At 41.0% G+C, this 21,629-nt stretch overlaps 1 protein-coding gene across 6 annotated transcripts in view; it reads right to left on the reverse strand.

Annotated features, from left to right (window-relative positions):
* FAT1 (FAT atypical cadherin 1) overlaps positions 1-19,148 on the reverse strand; it is a 148,170-nt gene extending 129,022 nt beyond the window's left edge. For 5 of the 6 annotated variants that reach the window (XR_014711337.1, XM_084626417.1, XM_084626416.1 and 2 more), the window contains exons 1-2: positions 16,223-16,336; positions 3,374-6,655 (exon numbers count right to left, since the gene is read on the reverse strand). Coding sequence is in view for 5 of the 6 variants with exons in the window: in XM_084626417.1 (XP_084482543.1) it covers positions 3,374-6,655; positions 16,223-16,229 (3,289 nt within the window). In the remaining variant the exon portion in view is untranslated. Of the gene's footprint in view, positions 1-3,373; positions 6,656-16,222; positions 16,337-19,060 lie in introns of those variants that run through there. The other variant, XM_084626415.1, reaches the window with a different exon arrangement.
* Positions 19,149-21,629: the final 2,481 nt, after the last annotated feature.

The following is a 21,629-nucleotide window of genomic DNA, read 5'->3' on the forward strand; positions in this document are numbered from 1 at the left end:
CCCTCACACACACACCTCTCATAGGTTTTAAATTCCCCACATGCACTTCATGTGATTCCCACCTTCAATTTCTTAGATATAAGATAAGTGGATCCCTTTAGATACTTAGTATCTTAGTTTTGACTCAAAAAAAGCTTCCTAAAATATGAAGTCTACCTACCTTTGGACTGGGAGTAACATGAATGAAGGAATATGATGCTGCCAGAGGAGAATACCTGGGAGACACAACTGGCTCAAGGAATAAAGGGCTCTTCCCCTCCTCCTCAGTGAATCTAGAAAATCAGCCACCCAGCTGTTTGTCAGAAGTCCAATCTGGTCTGTCCCCCGGGTCCAATCTCTTGCTTCTGTACTCTGCCTCCCGGTCACCTATTTATCAGCCTATTCCCTATTACCAAGAGCAGAGGCAGAATACCACGGTCATGAGTGGTATGAATACTTAGACATAGAATTGTAATAGAGTCCTCATAAGGTCTCCAAAGAAGCATAATTAAAAGGTTTTATTTTTAAGTGGTGTTTCAGTATCAAAGACTTCTATATTCTTAAAACATACTGTGAAGAGCTTGGTAACTTTTCTCAGCTTTCTTTTCAGCCTTTTTTGCAGGGGGTGAGGAAAATTGCCCTCTTTTCCCAAAAAGGCTGAAAAAGAGACTAGACATAGAAGTAAGCAATCTAATTTCAACAGCATGTATAGTAGGGCCTCCATTATTAAAATCAAAACATAGAAATAACACTAAATATCAGCTATGAAAATAAGGTTAGCTAACAGCAACTTTTAAACTTGAGTTTACAGATATCTACTACAACACTATCCCTGCCAAAATTATTAAATAGACGCCTTGGGACCAAATCCTGCTTGCCTTACATGAGTAGTCCTATTAAATTCAAAAAAGTAAGGCAAACAAGGTTTTAAAAAAAAAGTTAGGTAAATGAAGGAGTAAAAGGAAACATTAGACACGCGATTCTGCCACCTACTTAATAAGAGTGGCAGAATCACGGCCCATACACAAATGAACTGGCGCTGAAGAAGAAAGAATGGCACCTAGATAGTAAAATGGCAAAACTGGATTAATTCTACAGACCCACACATGGGATTAGTAAAACTCTTTTCTACATAAAACTTTGAAGCTCAGAATAAAGCAAACTTGAATATATTTGCACTAAGGTAAAAAGGCAAAATACTGAAAAGTGTCAGTAATCTGTCAAGCAAGCCAAAAACTAAATGTGAAATTACTAAGGCTTTGAAAGTACTTCATTAAACTTTTCTAAACCTATTTCGTAATCTTAACTGTGTACTTTGTACAAATATAAGGTAAAAGAGGAGAGACTTAATTACAACTCTGGAGACCTGCTCTTTAACAAGGTCCAATATTATTCTGATAAATGGTTGACTTTCTAAGCAATGTTTCAAGTGACATTTTGCGCTTCTAAATTTTGAACAGGTAAGCAATCTTATGGGCACAACTCACCAGTACTCATGGGACACTACCAGACATGTATAAATAGGGGTCTAACTAAACTGCAGCAAAGTCACCATTTTTTACAGGTTGGTTAGGGCATAAATAACAAATTTTGTGGAGATGTTCATACAGTTTTATATTTCATGCCACCTCTACTTCTGTGCTGCCGCTGGCGGTGCTGCCTTCAGAGCTGGGTGCCCAGATAGCAGCTGCCATTCTCCAGCCACCCAGCTCTGTAGGCAGCACAGAAGTAAGGATGGCAGTGCCGGTACCCACCCTACAATAGACTTGCGACCCCTGGTTGGGTTGCGTTGAGACCTCCAGTTTGAGAAACTCTGTGTACTTTCACTGTAGGGTAAAAGTACACAAAAGACCAGATTTCACGGTCCGTGACATGTTTTTCCAGAGGCACGAATTTGGCAGACCCCTAGTATAATATATGGAATCATTATTAAGTGAGTTGTAACTAGAGTTACCCACAGACAGGAGGAATGTCTACACTGCAATTAAAAACCCGCAGCTGTCCCATGCCAGCTGACTCAGGCACATGGGACTTGGGCTGCAGGGGTATTTCACTGCTGTGTTGGACTTCCAGGCTCGGGCCTGGGCCCTGGCTCTAGGACCCTGCAAGTTCGGAGTGTCTCAGAGCTCAGGCTGCAGCCTACACCTAAGTGTCTACATTGCAGTTAAACAGCCCCACCTAAGCCACATGATCTCAAGTCTGCTGACACAGAATAGCCACAGGTGACTAACTGCAGTGTAGACATACCCTGTGAGACCAATTAACAAAACATGAGCGAAATCTTCAGATACCAATGAACTAATATGAGTTATGACAGATTACCAATGGTGTAACAGCGCAGAACTTTGCCCATGATTGCTGCTTAACTTTGTTATTTGTACTTTGGTAATCTAACACTGAAGGTATGTGAAAATCAATACAATTATTGAACACAAACTATCGGAGACTGTACAAGATGACACTCTAAATTTCTTTGCTTTTAAAAAATAAAATAAATATTGTTAAATTTCATAAAGGAAGAAAACTGTATGGGGGAAGGTAGAAGAAGTAGCAATTTTCATTTTAACTGTGCTGAGACACTTATTCAAGAAATAATTAATAGAATTTCAATCTTTTACTGAGGTTATGATGATAGCCCCTTTGAATGAATTACACTGGAATAAAATGCCTACAGCAGTTCTTAACCTATGAATCACCGACACAACAAAGCAACTCCTCTAAATCTGTTATACCAATGCATGTATAGATCCTTTATCACCATGATATTTAACAAACTGCAAATGTATTTATATTCTGTTTGGAAGAAGTTTATTTCTGTTTGTTCACCAAAAATATACAGTTACTATTGTTAAGGTGAACAGAGAAAGCTATCAATAAATTTACCCAAAGCAGCAAATATAATCATCACAGATATATCATTGCTATCCTTTGAATATAGCTTCTCTAACAAAGAGAAAAAAAGCAAGAAAATTCCAGAGTTAAAGCTTCCACTCTTTCCCTAAGGCCAGACTGTGGCATTCTGATGAGTCATCACTTATGGAACTATTCACATGAGTAAGTTCTCAACAACGTAAGAGCTCCACAATCTGGGCCCCATGTAATATTCCTTTTGGTGCTCATGTGGGAGAGGTTTTGAGACCAATTTATTATATGTGCTGTAAAAATTTAATCCAAGTAGGAAAAATGTAACTTTAGCAAACATTTTCACTTTGTTTCACTTCCTAACAGTGTGCATCCACTAAAACTGTGAATAAATTATATATAAGAAATGTTTAATAAAATAATGTAAAAACACATTCTTATTACTGTTAGTGCTTTAGGTTTGGTGTTTTTTTTGTTTGTTTGAAATACTGGAAACAGAATAAGTGAATTAAGATGCTGACAAAATTCTTACCTTTTTCTTCATCTATTCTGAAAATGCCAACACCAGATCCATCTCTGATTGAATACCTAATCTCTCCATCTCTTCCTGCATCCTCATCATAGGCAGTCACTGTCATCACAGATGAACCAATAGGGACATCTTCTTTTACAAAACCCTTATCCACAAAGCTGGAAAACCGTGGAGGGTGCAAATTTTCATTTATATCAACTACCTCAACCTCAACGTAACAGGTAGAAGATAATGAAATCGGCTTTCCTTTGTCCTTGGCCCGTACAGTTAGGTTATAAACTTGTCTCCTTTCAAAATCCAGTCTTTGTACAATACGTATTGCTCCACTCAATTTATCTACATCAAAGGTTCCATCTCCACTATCTAAAAGGCTGTATCGTATTTGACTTGACTGGCCCACATCAGGATCATACGCTTCCAGCCATGTGATAATAGTTCCTTCTGGAAGGTCCTCTCGAATTTTCACATGATAATTCAATGGAATAAATTTAGGAGGATTGTCATTGACATCTTCTAAAGACACTTTCAAAAGTACAGTGGAAAACAACTGAGGTTCTTCATTTGGCTGGTCCCTGGCTTCTATTTTCAGGAAATGCACGTGTTGGATTTCACGATCCAAAGCCCCTACAACGTGCACAACACCTGTCGTACTGTCAATAGCGAACATGTCTGTATCTGTAAGAAGAGAATATTTCACTTCCCCATTGGATCCCAAATCTTTATCTGTGGCTTCAATCTGAATGATTTCGCTGTTCAGCTCCTTGTTTTCACTCACTTCAACAAAATAGCTGTCCTGTAAAAACTCTGGTCTGTTATCATTGGCATCCAAAATTTTGATATCTAAAAGATGCCACGCAGACTTTTGTGGTATTCCCAGATCATACACAGTAATATTCAGAGTGTATTTATCTTTTACTTCTCGATCAAGGGGAGATAAAACCTTTAACATTCCTGTTTCCAAATCCACAGTAAAACTACTATCATTATTACCTCCAGAGATAGCATAAACTAGTTTTCCATTGAAGCCAGTGTCAAGATCAGTGGCATTCATAAGTATTATGCTGGAACCCACAGGCAGGTTTTCCTTTACTTCAACACTGCTTGAAAGAGTACTTCGAAACTGAGGTGCATGTAGATTCATAGAGTGAGTATCAAAGAAAGCATCCTCAACCTCACCATGAGAGTGCAGCTTAGTTGCCTGCAGTAATTTCTCTGCCAGCATTTTGGCTACACCAGTCTCTTCACATTGCAAGTTTACTGGTTTACGACTGGCAGCTACAGTTATGTTGATATATAATGGTACTGCAAAGTTCTCACCATCTGTAGCTGTAATTCTCAGACTATGAAAAGATACTTTAGCACCTAAACCATCTATTAGAGATTGCTTCAGGGAAAGCACCCCAGAGTTTGGATTTAAGATAAATAAATCTAATTCATTTCCAGATTCAATCTGGTATCTCACCAACTGGAGCTCATCAGCATCAATAGCAGATACAGTAGTAATTTGTTCTCCAACACCAAGATCCCTAAGGATTGTTCCCTCACAATTTATTTTCTCAAATAGTGGTGTGTTATCGTTCAAATTATTTAAAATAATAGTAACGGGAACTTCAACTTCTCGACGATATGGTATGCCCCAATCAGATGCTCGAATCCTTAAATTGTAAACCCTTGGCATCAATTCATAATCCATGTCTTCTGTGGTACTGATAATACCATTGAAATGGTTAATCACAAATGGTAAAGGATTCAAGTTTGCAATGCTATACGTCACATAACCATTCTCACCCTCATCAAGATCTTTTGCATTCACACTCAAGACACTAGTACCAACTGGCACATTTTCATCGAAGGAAGCTTCATATGATGTCTGAGTAAATTCAGGGGGATTACTGTTTGTGTCTTTTACTTTAATCAACACTTTTGCAGAGGCTTTTCTGTCACTTGTCATGACTTCAAGTTCAAAATGGGATGCATATTGTGCTTTTATTGGTTCTAAAGTGGTAATAAGACCTGTGTGCGGGTTTAAGTTGAATCTGACTTTGCCTGGTGCATTTTTAAAAGTATATTTTAATTGGGAATAACTAGGTAAAGCTTTTACCATTATCACAGGAGTGTTTGGAGGGGAAAATTCACTTATCTCTGCTCTGTACACATCTTTTTCAAATCTGACCGGTCCAGACTTAAACAGTGGAGATGTCACATGAATAACTTTTACAGAAGAAAACTGTGAAGGATTTCCTTTATCTTTAGCCTGAAGAGTCAGATTATATCCAAAAGGTTGGCTCTCCCAATCAATGTGGCCGACAGCTTTGATTTTATATTCTTTACCTCCTGGAACAGACCTCACCGTTTTGAACTGCTGAAGTGGGTCACCAGCCACAATACTTAATGATGCTATTTCTCCATTTGAACCTTGATCAAGGTCCTCAACCGTTACAATTGCATATGTTGGATCCTTGTCCAATTCTGAAGGAGCCAATACAGCAGCTGTAATAACAGGAGCATATTCATTTGCTTGCTCTACGTGAACAGTTAGCCTTGCCATGCTGCTAATACCGCTGCTGCCGTACAATTTCATTCCACGATCCACTGCGAGGATTTCCAGCTCATAAAGCTTAGTTTCTGCATAGTCGAGTCTTCCAGTTAGAACCACTGCACCACTTGTTGGATGTATAGCAAACATATCTGTTCTTTCTTTAAAACTGTAGTAAAATTCTCCATTGGTTCCAATATCTGCATCTGTTGCACTTACTCTTGCAATGCTGGTCCTTATTGCTGTATTTTCAGGCAAAGAAACACTGTACGATGTTGGAGAAAACAAGGGTCTTAAGTCATTTGTATCCAGTATCTGCACCCTGACCTGTGTGCGTGCTTCAGCATTAGTATTCTTTTCAACTGCTTTTACAGTCAATATGTAATGGTCTTTCACCTCTCTGTTAAGAATAGCTGTATTTCCTCCCTTGGTCCGTATTCTCAAAAAGCAAAAGTTTCCAAGAATATACTCTTCAGCTTTGAACAAGTTTTCATTGTCACCAGAAATAATTTTGTATCTTATATCCCACAGTGGATTTGCAAGGTAAATGCCCATTTTTACTGGCTGCTCAATATAAGTCTTGGCTGCAGAATTTTCATACACCGTGGCATTGTACTGGACTTGTGTAAATTGCACGGATGAAGTATGATATGGTCTTTGATTTCCTTCACAGTTTCCAAAATGCTGCACCAGCAGCAACAGCAGCATGGTCAAGGGTCTCCCCATGGTGTCAATTATCAAAATCCCTGAAACAAAATAAAGAATCATTAACTGAGGCTTTGCAAAAATTACTGACGTGTCATTTTAATTTTGATTAATTATGTGATTTAAAATACAAAGGATTTAGTTAAAGTCTTACATCTCTAATGTGGCTAAAAGTAACATGACTAGATTATGATCTCTCAATAAAGTTTCCATATGTTTCAGACTATTTAAAGGTAGTCAGATAATAAAAATCTTAAAAATGTAACACTTGAATGATGGAAGTTCATAAACCAGAAAAATAGGGAATACCGCTATACCATGGAAGGATTAATAAATTAAAAGCCAAGGTTAATTACACAGTTTTTTACTCTGTCTTGAAAGGACCATCTGAAAGCAACTACTAAAGAAATCTAATAACTTCAGTTTGAATTTTCTTGCAAATATTAAGTTTGGCTATATAACACTAAATTTAAGACTACCCTAATTTTTTACTTAAAGGGCTTTCATTTATTGTAATTTGAAAATCAATTTGGAAAGTATTCATTTAATATAACTATACCCATAGCTACCCAAAGTTAATATGCTTTGTCATATAGCTTATTAATGCTGTATTTCTCACATCTTGACCTTAAAACTAGTGGCCTAGTAATGGCTTCAGTTGTGCACTTTCTTTATCCATATGAATAAAATTCCTCCACATGTAACAAACATTTCTCATTCAAGCCCAAATAAAAAGCAGACAATGATTAGCTGCCGCAATTGTTATTAAGATTATACCATACTAAAAATAGTCTTTGAAATGTCACCATTATAGGCCATGTGTTATTGACTTGTTTTATAAATAAAAAATTAGTGGTGTCTGGATGACCCCAGTGCTTCATAACAGACTACCGAACCTTTCACTTCAGGTTACTGGGTCACATGTGGCATTGGTACAATAGTGACAGAAAGTCATTCTCATGCCTTCTAATTTAGGCTGTTCAATGGCTAATGTCAAAAGATATTCTAAGAATTGGACTGAGACTATGTTAAGAGTGTAATCATTCACTCCTCTGGACTTCCGAGTGCAACCACTCTGTTCTAGGTCTGTTTTAGTTACTTTACAAGCTTTCTGGGACAGGGACTGTCCGTATATTGCATCTTGAGCAGGTGGCAGTGCACACCACAATGAATACTTTCCCAATTAACACTAAATTGGAGAAGATGAGGATTCAGCATGCGGAGGGAATGAATTACTTTCTTACCCTTAGATCTATCCCCATCAAAACAAAGTTGAGGCAAACAAATGTTATAAAGGAAGAAAGGAGGACTGGCCCAAAAAATTTGGGAAGGCCATTAAAATTACCTTTCTTAAAGGACCTCTCCAAACTTTTTTTTGACATTCCCCATATTTAATGGACATGGGCAGAATCTTCAAGTCACCATTAGCTTTCTTTTCTGCACCAGCAGGAGAGCCCAATATTGTAAACGTGTTGATGCATAATTGCCAACATTTCAATCCAGGACAAATTGTGATGAGAGGGAAGCACTTTGAGGACCTCACAACTACTATAGCACCACCTTTCATTAGGAATGTTTGCCCTCATACCACTATGATGGTCATTCTAAAGGTCTTTGTGGACTCTGTAATGTTATTAGATACCCAAATATCAATAGATAAGGAATCGACTCTGCCACCTGCAGCAGGACCAGTGTGTGTTCCCCATCCTAAAAGATTCAAAGTTAACCACAGACATCTTCACATTCATGGCCTCCATGCTTCATCACTGCAATGCAATGCATTGTTGGAATTAAGTCACCAACCGTAAAAAAAAAAAAAAATTAAAAAGTAGCAGCCTTGATTATTCAGCAAAAAAGAATGGTGAGACCACATCACTCCAGTCCTCTGAATACTAATGAATAGAGAATCAAGTTCAAGGCTTTTGTCATTCTCTTCAAAGCCCTCTAAAGGAATGGCCCACATTAGCAGAGATTCTTCCTCATATAGCATGCATATAACCTCATAAAACAGCCAGTTTACACTGGAAGAACGGAACCATCAACCACAAGAGCAAGACTCTAGGGCTCAGGAGGCAGAATTTGCTCTGCAGCTGGCCCATGAATATGAAACTTACCCCCAACAGATGTCAGAATCACCCCAAAACTCAAAACTGTCAGATCAAAATGTTAAAACCCTCTTCTTTGACATCCCTATCCTACAGTAATAATTGCTAGCAAAAAATAAATATATAGTTTTTCTGACAAGAGACGAGATGGACAGAGATCCTTGTGTGGTTAATTTAGATTTTACAAAGGTATTCAGATGCCACAATGCTGAATATGGTAAAAGAACCACAACAGATAGTTTGGAGATGTTTGCAGTGGACCACACTCCAGGTAACCTGAGGCTTTGGGAGCTCCGTTTCCTTCCCCATAAAATATAGGCTATTACATAGGACATCTGCCAAGAAAACACCAAAAAAAAAAAAAACACATAAATTACACAAAATTCACTAACCCAGGTATTTTAAATCTTTTGTTTTTTTTAATCCCTTCTTCAATTCCATTATCCTATTTTTTTCTCCTATGTTTGACTATTCTCTCTTGTTTGGTATTCTCTTAATTCATTACCTACCATACGTGGTCTTTCCTATTTTCACCCATTCTCCAGTGTCACACTGACTCTTCACTGTGCTCTTCCATTGTTCTTCTTCCTGTGATCCTCCCCTCCTCCTGAATTCTATTATCTCTCTCTTCTCCCTCCCTCCAGTCCTTGCTTCTAGCGTGGCTTCAGCCCCCTCCTGTTGTCTCTTTCCAAAGTCCTTCCCATTGTGCCTTCTTTTTCCATCTCTCCTCACAAGGATTCACCCTCCTCTAGTTCCCACTCCCTTAAGCAGGCTTCTGAAACAGGACAAGTAGGCCAAATCCCCACTACCTTTTTACCCTACACACTGATAAGCACCTGACCTAGCTCAAGAACTAAGCTAGTCCATCTCATGGCTAGATGTCACAATGACAACTCAGAGAGAGAGAGAGAGAGCTCATTCAGGCAGCCAGATAATGGCTCACCCACAACCACGAATCAATTACTCAAAGTCCCTGAAAGCTGTGGGACTTAAGGCTTGGACCATGAAGCCTGTGGCCATATGAAACCATAGAGGGAATGGTTGATAACATGATCAGTAATTGTTTGGGGAAAAAAAAATCACTGTGATAATCTTTCAAACCAAGTAATTAGTTTACACGAGCAAGGCTATTTCCACAACCAAAAAAGACTACAACCTTTTAAAAATTAAATCTAAGGTTAGAATTGGTACTTAAATTATCTTAAAATTGGGGTGGGAGGTATGATTTTGTGGGCCTCAAATGACAGCTTTGTCAGGAAGCTTGCACACTTTACCTGGGCTGTCACCTGTTGTGTGTCCTTGGATCCCCAGGACTTTATTTGCAATAAATTCACTTGAACAAGATAAATAAATAAATGAACAGTTTCACCCTAAAATTACTCCAATAATTCTAAAACTCAGGGCAATTTAAGAGGCCATTAAATTGTGCTAAAGGCCATGTTATAAAATGACTAAGCCATTTTTTAAATGCAATCAACGAGAGACTAAACAAAAACATATCTCACAAAAGTGCTTTGACTATACAAGGATCTCAACTGTATCTCTGCTTTTGCAAGCAGGCACTGCTTTCCGTGGCACAGAAACATAGGAAGGGTTGTCACCTCCACAGTCGCGGACCCCTCACTGAAGCTGTTCACGTTTCACTTTTCATCGGTATAGACAGGAGTGGAAGAGTTGTCCAGATTATACACATGCCTTATCCATCTCTCTAACGTATTTATGGAGCACTGATCATCTTAGTATCTAAGCAGTGAAGCAGAGCTGAGGCTTGATGATTATGGTCTCCATCCCCTTAGAAGGGGCAACAACTTTAGCAGAAGCCAGGGTCAAGCACATGGCAGCAGTACAGAGGGGCACACCATGCATGCATGGCACTAATAATCCCCTTTCTGTGCATTAGTGAATCTTCTTCCTCTATGCCCTCCCTAAACTTTCCCCACAGACAGGATGATTTCATGGAAACTCCACAAACTCACCCTTACAGAATTTCTTGTGCCCTCCTGTTACCATCCTGTGGCTATTTTCACATTAAGGTATGGTTTGCCCAATTTGTTAAAATTAAAGGGCGAGGAAGGAGTCTGCCTCTGAATTTGTCTTTGCATTTAAGATTATATTTTAAATTCCTCCAATTCTGAGGTGGTGGTGGTTGTTTTTTTTAATTCAAAAGCAAACTTTCAGAAACCACTCTTTGATACAGCTTACATTATGACAGGTTTCAGAGTAACAGTGTGTCACAATGCACATTTCCCCTTTCCTCCCTCAATAATATTATGGAATTCTTCTTTTTAGAAAGGTAATCAGACATCCCAAACCCACGAAAAAAAAAATGCAGAAATTGCACTTGTTTTTGGCTTAATCGGCTTGTTGGCTAGTAGCTGGTTGCTTTTTCTTTTTTTTTTTTTTTTGGAGGGGGGGAAAGAGAGTGAGGGGTGTACAGCGGGTCCACCAAAGTCCCAGACTGCACGCCGGGGGGCGGGGTAGGGAGGGGAACTAGTCACAGAGTGTTGGGGTTCTTAGGGATTGGCTTGTTTCTGTCTTGTTTTGAAATGGAATTAGCTTGATTTTTGGCTTATTGTGAAAGTCGGGGTGCTTATTTACCTCGTGAAAGTTGGCAACTGTGTGTTTCCATTACTGATAACACTGCTGACTTTTGACACTCCTGCCAACCTTAAACTTACCACTAGCTGTTCATATGGTACCAAAATTTGAAAGATCATATTCCCTTCATAAAGAAAAGTGAAGTCTGTTTACAGATGAATGCATTATTATCCTGTCCTCCTCACATCTCACTTTGACTGAAAACGTGAATCTTGAATTTATGAAAATACATTACATCTATTCAACTCAGAATTCTGAAAAGTGTAAACACCATTAGCATTTTAACTACTCCAACATTATTATGTGACATCTAATAATATTGTATTATACTTTTAAGCAGTTATTGCTTAATTTCCATAGGAACTTCAAATATAGAATCTGTCACTTCTAAACAGTACACAAATATTTAAATCATGATTGCCTGGCTGCCAGTAAGGAATCCAGCCCTGAACAGCAGCTTGGGCAAATTGCTGATTTAAAACCTGGAACAAGAGATGTCTATCAGTTACACAGAATAATATCCCACCTAGATAAAATTACTAATTGATATTTCTGTACCTCAAAACATGAAGTTTTAAATGTGGGATTTTTAGTTTGTGACATAATTTAGACAGATATTGGAAATTTTAAATAATAGATCTCGGATTATCTGAAGACCTCTATGTAATATGTCTTGATTAAGACCCAAAGATATGAAATAATGTTAATTCTATAGACAAAAGAATTATGGGGGGGAGGGGGGAATCTAACAATGTAAAGATGTCAGGTGATGTAGTATACAATGCTTTATAAAAACATCAGGCTGTATTTTAATCACCTATAACTCATTCTTAGTGAGCCAAAATGACTACATTCCAGAAACATTTTAGCCAAAGCTACATTTTAAACTCTTAAAATGTTATCTCTGAAATATCACGAGTCTACGATTTTCTATCCATTTTCAAAATATAGCAAAACAGTTTGCTTAACTAAATTTCATTGCCACATGTTCATAAAAGTACACAGTATACTCCTCTGAAATGCCATAACCAGACATTCTTTGATTTCCTATTTGGAAGAAATTATGTAACTAATATTCACATTTTTCTTCAGCGTTTCATTTTTAAATATATGATGCAATTGTTTTTCTGTAGTGGAAGCTTTCTTACATAAAAGGAAACTTAACTGATAAAGATACTATATCACTCTGAATAAGAAAAAATACTAAGACAAATTAGTAAATATTCAGACAGCAATAGAAAGAATGAAATTAGGCCAAAAGTTAGGGCTAGTATGCTTCCACCACTACCATAGCTGTAAATCACTGAATTAAACTGGGCATCGATCTTTCACAAACGTATGCAACTTACTATTATTTATACACTAGTGCCTACAGACTATAACCAAGCTTGGGGCCCCCCATGTACTAGGCACCACACACACACACACACACTTACTTTAGTAAGAGCCAGTTCCAACACAAAGGAGCTTGGGACTATGGAAGACATTCAAAGGAAGTTTAATTGTCCCCATTTTATACATGGGGAACCAGACATGACCTGTGCCTGCTGATAGTGGAGGGTGCGGGCGGGGTGGGGGCAGAGTAAAGGACGCCAGCTTCAGCAGTGTTACAGACCATGCTCTGTACAAACCAAGCAGCAAATCTGGGGGGCATGTGACCACTTATGCCTCCCCTCTCCTCCCTCCCACCCCACCTCTGTGGGGAACTAAGACAGAGAGATATGCCCAAAGTCACATAGAATGACCATGAAAAAACCAGGAATTAAAACATAGATTTCCTGAGCCCTAAGTCGAGCACCTTAACCACAATACCATCCATCATCTACTCACAAGACTATCCAGTTGAGTTCAGTGGGACATGCATACGTGACTACAGGATTAGGGTCTTTCTTATTAGCACAGTTTGTCCTATAGCTACAGGGAAACTTCAATGGGAGTTTTGTGTACTCAAGAAATGCCTCTAGTACATTCTTCTGCCAATGAAAATTGGGCTCTACAGTAGTTTCTAGCGTTTTGTTCTACTGAGATTTTTCCCATGAATTTTTAATAAGTGGGAACTAATGTGTGTGTGTATATAGATATATACAGAGAGAGAGATAAATGTAAATATACATGCATACACACACACACTTACGTTAACAACTTCTTTAATTTATATACTACCTTAACAAGCCAAAACATCTTTATGCATCAACATCAACATCAAAAAAGCTCTGGTGAGTACAATTTGTAAACTTTTAGGATATGAATCTGCAAACGCTTTTTTCATTCAAAAAGTTGCTATTTGAGTAAGAGCTTGCATGACCAGGCCTTTGCTGCAGAGCCTGAAGAGGGAGACAAAGACAATGAGTTTGTAGACCCTACCAATATATTTTCATTTCTCAGCAATTAAGCATTACCTGTTTAAAAGAATAGTTGCTTATAGCCCTGAAGTTTCCATATTAGACTGTAACTGTTTAAAGGTGAGTCAAGTTTTAGGTCAAAATCCCGAGACTAGTTTGCCGGGATGGGTGGGGGGAAGGGTTTGTATTCAAAAAATTAACACATGATGAAAGCTTACAGTTGAATTATTTTATTAAAGCCAGAAAGTTATTTGGAAAATGCACATTGTTGGGAAGATTAACATAATAGTTTAAACTTGTGGGTAAACACAAGCCCTATATGCTATAAACATTTTGGCTTATTAAATCCCTGAAATTGACCTATTTCCTAACTACTCTATGTAGTGCACAAATACTCTGAAACTCACAACAGGCAAAAAGAAAATGTAGAAGTTTTGCATTAGCAGCGATATTTGCTTGAGTAAAGGTTGAAGGACTGAACCCTCACTCCAGGAAAAGGAGACTTTAATCTTTATTGTGTCTCAAATGGCTTACTATGCCAAAACAGCTCTGTAACTTTCTTATATTCATATGTAACAGTGGCTTTAATGATACTCTATCATTAAAAGACTCTTAATCAGCCATTATTGTTGATGAGTTTCACAAGGGAAAATTGTAATGAGATACCATATAATCTCTTGTGCAATATACATAATGCTTTTTTTATTATAATATACAGAAAACTATCAAATACCTGAAAGTCTCAACGTAGCAAGTGATTATCTTGAAACTTTTGGTGACCAAACCACTTTATCTAAAAGGGGTAACATTTTAAGTGCAACTTTGTTTTTTAAGATTTTTCTTTTAAGTATTGTACTCCTTTCTTCCACAGAAGGGAATGGGAGTTTTGCCACTGACCTTCAAAGGAAGCAGAATTGGGCCCCTATAAAGCTTTTCTTCAAGTGAAGTTATTAGACCATTGGCATAACTGACACCCATTATTGCTTCTCTTTTAAAGTGAAGAGACATTACAGTAGTAATAGATGAAGTTTCAATCAAACAATATTTAAATCTGCACATATAAATCAGAGCTTTATGCATAGTGTAAGGAACACAATAATTAAAAAAATGAATGTAGCTATCCCTCCCATACATCTATTAATACAGTAATTTAAAACTGTGTAAAATGTATCGTAAGTTTAATATTCAAAGATATCAAGGGCAGTATAATAGCTTTTAAGAAATTCCCCTAAAAATAAGTGACATTATTAACATTATGCTTATTATTGTGTCAAATTTGTAACTGTAATAAATACATGGTAAGTGAAAACTTACTAAAGGGGTTTTTGTTTTTTTAAAAAGTACATTTTTGGTAGTGAAACTTCACAATTTATTATGGTTGCTACACAAAATGTAAACTCCTGAAGAAGAATTTCAGCTCGAGCATTTTAGAAACAGAACATGGGGGAGGGAGAAGAGGGAGGAATCAGAAACCTTGAGTTCTTCAGTGCACGCTTTGCTCTTTACGTGTCAAAGGAATCCAAGGGACAAACAATGGTAGATACATTGCAAAAGCGCAAACAAAGAGGAAAATCAGCCGGAGATATTTATTCATTGCGAATCTTCGTCGGCTTACCATGGATATTAAGTTTACAATGGGCCATTAAATGCATAATGCGTACAGACAGACACCTTCCCTTCAGGGTACAAAATTATCTCCTCCTCTCTTCCTAGGCGTAATTTAATAGACTCCTGCAGACAAAATTACAGCCAACTCTCTGACTATTTCTCTGCTCATTTAAACTCGTAATAACAAGACCCTTTTACAAGCATTAAAACGAGAGAAGCTGTAGCTTCACAGTGAACTGACCAGAAACAGCCACCATGCCACACAAAAAGAAGTCTCTAAAGCATAGCTGGGAGGGATGAGAATGGGAGATCTTTCACATTTTTCAGCTCCGTTTCCGCGATAACGTGGCCTGATGGAGCCAGGCAGGAAAAGAGACTCGTGAGCGCAGGTTTAACTCGTCCAGGTCTTCTCCCCCCACGCTCCCCGCCCCTGCATCGTGGCTTTGATTTGATTGTGTAGCAAATGAATCCAGGCCATTAACGCCGCGCCAGCCTCTTGTTTCCAAGCTCACTTCCAGGGACTTACTATTCCCCTCACGTCTCCTCTCACCCACCCCCTGGCCCCCACCATGCTCATCGACCCCGGGGGAGGCAAGACAGTGAGCGGCGGCTGCAATCAACCTTGCAGGAAGGAGGTAGCGGCGGGGGGAGGGCTACAGGCACCTTCCCATTCACCGTCCACCCCCGAACGCCCCCTCTTGCCCCCAAACTCCCTGCCCAACTTCCAGGACACAGTCCCCTCCGGGGCCGGGGGCTGCAGCCTTTGCGGGCTGCGTGCGAGCGGGGCAGCGGGAGCAGAGCCCGCGGACAGCAGCCCGGGCTCGGCAGGCTCTGCACCCTGCCGGCTGCGCTCCTTTCTCCCGGGCCCCCAGCCCCAAACTTCTGCCCCACGCCTCAAAGTCGCCCGAAAGTTTCCCCAAAGAGGCCGCCAGAGCCAGGCGCGCCAGTCCCTCACCTCTCATTGCCGGCGGGGAGGAGATGTGTGGAGGGGCTTCGTGGGCGCCCAGCACCGCATGGTGACCTGCCCCACTCCTTCTCTTTCTCCCCTCGCCGCCGTCCCGCTCCCCTCTCCCGGGCCGCTGCACTCTGCATTTCTATATTCCTCCGCAGGCCAGGCCTGCCACCACCCCCCCCCCCCTCCGGAACTAATTTCCCTGGCATGAAAACCTAAACCACACTTCCAGAGACTCCAGGGCTCCCAACCATCTGGCTCCTAAATTATTATACCCTTCACATCAAAAGATCCACTATCTCTCCTCGATGGCAGGACTCATTTCACTGGTTTTTGCTTAAAAAAAGCTTTCGGTAACAAAGCAGAGGCAGCGAAAACTCAGCCTTCGCCCTGCTAATTTTTGTTCTTATTTCTGTTGGTATTTGCAAGTTAAAAAACGAGCAGAGCGGGGTATGATGTTAGTAATCTAGAAGCTGAAAACGGGGGATCTTTTCTTTTGTTATAAAAACTTCAGAGTTTGCTGTTTCAAACCGTCCGAGATTATTGCAATCGGCATTTAAATTTATCTCCTCTCGTTTACAGGACCATCATTGCTTTATAGTTTCCTGCTTATTCAACGAACCCTAAAAGGAATCCGGCTAGAACCGAATCAACCTCCTCCAGTGATAACACACCACACAGTACAAAGTTCCCAGTGCAACGAGTGGGAGTGTTTCCCCAGGACTTGTATGCACAGCTGGGTAAGAAAACCTAACCTCTGCAAACTCCAGCTCTGGAAAGTGGCATGCATACTACGCCCTGTAGCCCAAACACCACTAACCTCCTCATTATCCGGCCAGAAATTGAAGACGGAAAAGACAAAAATACCAACTTGGGAGACAAGGACAGCTTTGCATTCCATTGTGTACAGTTATTTTATTAGACGGCTTATTTAAAACTTGAAAAAAGCAGAACTCTTCAGACAGTAGTCTGGACATTTGTAAATATCTAAAAGGAAGTCCAAAGATACACCAAAAACAAAACAAAACCTTATGCATAAAGATTATCAAGTCCAAAATGTAAGCGACACCGGACCAAATCCTGGACGCCTTACTCACACGAGTAACCACAGTGATTACACTGAAGAGAGCAAGATTTGGCTCAGTGTAAGAATCTCTCTTGCCCTTCGCTTATTCCCTCAACCTCAGAGACAAGTGTTTAGGGTGTTTAAAAGAAGAAGTGGAGACCTAAATCATGGGAGCCAAAAAGATTGTTCTCAATAGGGAGCTCTCCAGAAAGGGTTTTTTGGAAGGGGAGGGAAAACCAAGGTCAGGTATTTCATGACTCCCAGCTGAATTCAGTTATCATCATTCAGTAGCTGTGTACATGAAAGTCTCTAACAAGTTATGGAAAGGGGAAAAAATAAACAACTACGGGGACAGCGAGACAGAACACTATTGCTCCATGTAAAGAAAGAACTTTTACACTGACCTGAAATTATAACCCTGGGCTCGCTGGTACTTTTATTTGTAGTAACAGTGTACAATTTGCGGTTTAGTAGATAATAGCGTGCAACCTAATATGCATACACACACATATCCCTGTTCTCTAAGATAGAAAATCTTAACCACAGGAATGGGTGGGATTGGCCAAATTATTTATATAAATGACCAGATGTAAAATGTGGTTACCTGAGTGGATCCTGAAGTCTTATCTTTTACAATGTTTGCGAAATTCTACTACTGCACGTTAGCTATAAGGTGCATTGGTTTTGAAAAGGTCCAACACCTTTGATTTAGTTCCTAGACATTCCTTGAAATAGTAAATGCTACCAATAAAGAAATAGCCATTTGGGATAAAGCTGAAATGATATCGTCCTGGCACGTACATGTAAATAACATTAAAGATTAATACTCCCAAATGTTCCTTGGAGTGATCGCCATTCATTAATAAATGATAAACGCTTAATAACGATCAAACATTTGTTTAGGGAATTCTGACTCGGCAGACTCACTGAGAAACCTAATTGCCTGGAAGAAACCGGAGTTCATCGCCACAGGAAGCAAGCAAGCAAAGGGCGAGAGAAGATTACAGGAGCACGTTTATTACGCATTCGCCGTGCACCGTTTTTTTCCTAGCCAAATAAATCAATCGATCGATGCGGCAGCACTGGGAACCCCAACGATTCCTGCTTGATCTATGACTAAATCTTCACACATTCAGGACCGGATCAGAAGTAATCGACTCACAAATATCTCAAGTTTGCCTTTTTAGTGGCTTGATGGAAATGATTGTAAAGTCCTGACGCAAAGACCCCGCGACCTCATTTATGGTTCTAGACAGAACTGGAGCACCTCTGGAGCAAGGACCAGCGGGATAAGAGGGCAATGGGGCTCCTCCCGGTCCCTTGTGTCCCCAGACAACGCTGAACTTGGCAGCCGTGGGGGGGAAAGGAGCCGCCGTACCCAGTGCGCAGGCTAGAGGGCGCTGCACCACAACACATCGCCCCGGACTCCTTGTTCTTCTTCCACAGGCACCATTTCTAAAACAAGTTACACTTTAAAATAATGCAAAACCCAGTCGAACATCTTTGCAACAAGCCTTCTGAATTTGGTTCCGTATTGTACAGGTTTTGACTGAACTATCTAGATATCTTCGTCTATATCGAGGGAGGGAAATAGATGTGTGTCTGTTGAGGGATCAAAACATAGGTATACATAGGAGTGTGTGTATATACCCACACACACTAGCCAGACAAACACAGTAGTGTGTACTTCATTAAAGCCTATTTATGCTACTGGACAACATAAATACAATTAAATATTTTTTAAAATCCAGGGAAAACAAAATCTAAGAACTCACCAGACCAGCTGGACTTAATACTTCTCTCCCAAAGTCCACTCTAGTTTAGTTGATTCCCCGCACACTTTGTTTAATTAAAAAAAATTGTCAAGCGTCTAAAGTATGAACTTTGCCACCCTTCTGTTCTTCAGCACAGGTCCAACGCGCAGCAAATCCAGCGCCCCTGCCCATATCCCGATGGCCGCATTTCGGCGTGTACCCATTCGATTTTCAAACTTGAAAGGGGGTGGGGAGGGGGAGAGAGAGAAAGGCGAGGGACGGAACGACCCAAGTGTTTCAAGACATGTCCAGGCAAAGAGCGGGTAGAGTTGAGCAGCAGGCTCCGCAGCAGCAGAAAGCGAGCTGCAGCGGATCACTGACTCACTCCCTCTCCTCTCCCTCGCTCGCTCTTGGACATCGCTCACTGGAGCGCCGTCCCCTCCCTCTTCCAAGCGTTGGATTGAAGGGATTCTCCAGCGGCGGCAGCCTTTCCTCCTACCCCGGCCCCAGCGGCTCCCTGGGGGCGGATCTCTGCCTCCACAGCAGGCGCTATCAGACACCTGAGCCGGAGCCCCTCTCCCACTACCGCTCGCAGCGTTTCCCGAGCCCGTGTGTGGCAGCGGGTGAAGCGCCGCCGCCTTTCCTGGAGCTGGGGCTCAGTGGGGATGCGTCCCGGGTCTAAGCCCCTGGCCCGGGAGTCGGGCTCCGCTGTCACGGTTCCAGCCCTCTTGGCAGCAGAAGTTTGGGCTGTTGCCGTTCCCTTTTCCAAAGCGCTTCCTCCACTCCTGTATCGCCCCCTCCCTCGGCCTCTGCACTACAGCAGCCCAGCCCAGCCTGTAGCAAATGCTGGGTAACTTTCCCCTTATAAACCTTTGAGCTACCACTCCGCTCTCATGATTTACTCCTCAAACGCTTTACCAATACCCCACCCCTCGGGGGGTACTGCACATGCACCGGGTGCAATTTCCAGCAGGTCATACCTGGATCAACTCCAGGCCATTTATCAACAGGACAGTCAAAAAGGGCGATTATGCTAAATTCCAATACCCCCCTCCCTCCCCCCAGCTGTTTTGGCACTAGATCTGCATAAATAAAAGAGGGAAGAGTTGGTTTTGTTCCTAACGGGGAAAAGATACGTTTTTCTCCCACTCTCTTCATAATCCAATACATAAATAAACGGTTTTGCTCACCCATTCAAACAAAAAAAAGCATCCTCCAGCAGAAACCAGACTGGAAAATTTCAGCCTCAAAGGTCAAAATTTCAGAAAGTTGCAAGTAACTGTAAAGAGGGGGTCAGAATGGTAAGGCATATGAAACAGAAAATGCTACTTGCCTATGTGACTTTGACTAGAGCAGTCACTGCTGCTCCTACAGTAATGCTTACTTATGTGCCTCACAAGGGTGTTGTGAGACTAAATTTGTAAAGTACCCTGAGAGTCTCAGGTGGATGATGGAGTAGAAGTGCAAAGTAGCATTGTATAGCACCTTTCATCCCTAAGGATTTTCAATCACTTTACAATCTATGGCCTTGATCCAAAGCCGGTTGAAGTCAATGGAAGGATTCCCAGGGTCCAACCGGAATAGCATCTACAGCCCCTTTCTGTCACACACTTAAGGTACTGGGGTTACTGCATCTGTATAAAAATGGAACTGTAGCCTCTGCTGTAGTTCACCTCAGGTTTCTCACAATGTAGGCTTCTATAATGGACTACACAGGGTGTAGGAGCATTGGAGTTCAGCAGATACAGGGTGATGTGTCAGCAGACCAGAGGCAATGGCATCACGTGAGGCCATGTGCCCCTCCAGATTTCTTCCAGGGTGGGAGTTGGGCTGAGCATGGCTGAGAGGGATGTGGTTGGGAAAGGCACCGACACCTAGCATTCGTGCTGATCCCCACTAGGAGGTGCCTGGAGCAGGGAAGAGAGATGGGGCTGGCAGTGCAGCTCCACCAGAGGGGACACAGGGAAGCCTTCTGAGTCTCATCCCTTCTTCACCTGCAGCCACAGTTACCTGCGGTCTCTGTAGCTCGCTCTGGCTCATGCCATGCCTGCAGCAGGGAGGCAATAGGAGAAGTGAGTGGGGAAGGAGCTGTGAAGGGAGTGGGGGCAAGGTGGCACTGGCTTGGAGCAGGTGTGGGAGGTGCAGGGGAAGTAAGAAAGGGGCCAGAAGCAATGTGTGGGGTGCTCAAGTGCCCCCAAACCTTTAAATTGTATCCCCTCCCACTATCAAGAGTCATGGATCAACTCTGCAGCAGATCCTCCAGAACAGCAACTATATGGCGCTTAATTGGTACAGAAGGCCTTGCCCTCATGGTAGGCCAATTTAACTGGATAACAATAAGAAATTAACACACATCAGACTTTGCAACAGATGGTGATTATTCATACCCTTCTTTCTTTACTTTGCCAGGGAAGAGGTGGACACTGAAGGAAGATGGAAATACTGGGAGGGAGCTATGAGCCTCTGGTGAAACAAAGGTGAAGCCTCCTCAATGGTTGATTAAGTGGGAGTGGTTTCTCAATCTGGATGATTCATCGTCTCATTCCTCATTTCATATTATTCCAAGACTAAGCATGTGGTTTCTTCTTCA

The sequence above is a fragment of the Lepidochelys olivacea genome (assembly GCF_965140295.1).
Source record: "Lepidochelys olivacea isolate rLepOli2 genome assembly, chromosome: 4".
Lineage (NCBI taxonomy): Eukaryota > Metazoa > Chordata > Testudines > Cheloniidae > Lepidochelys > Lepidochelys olivacea.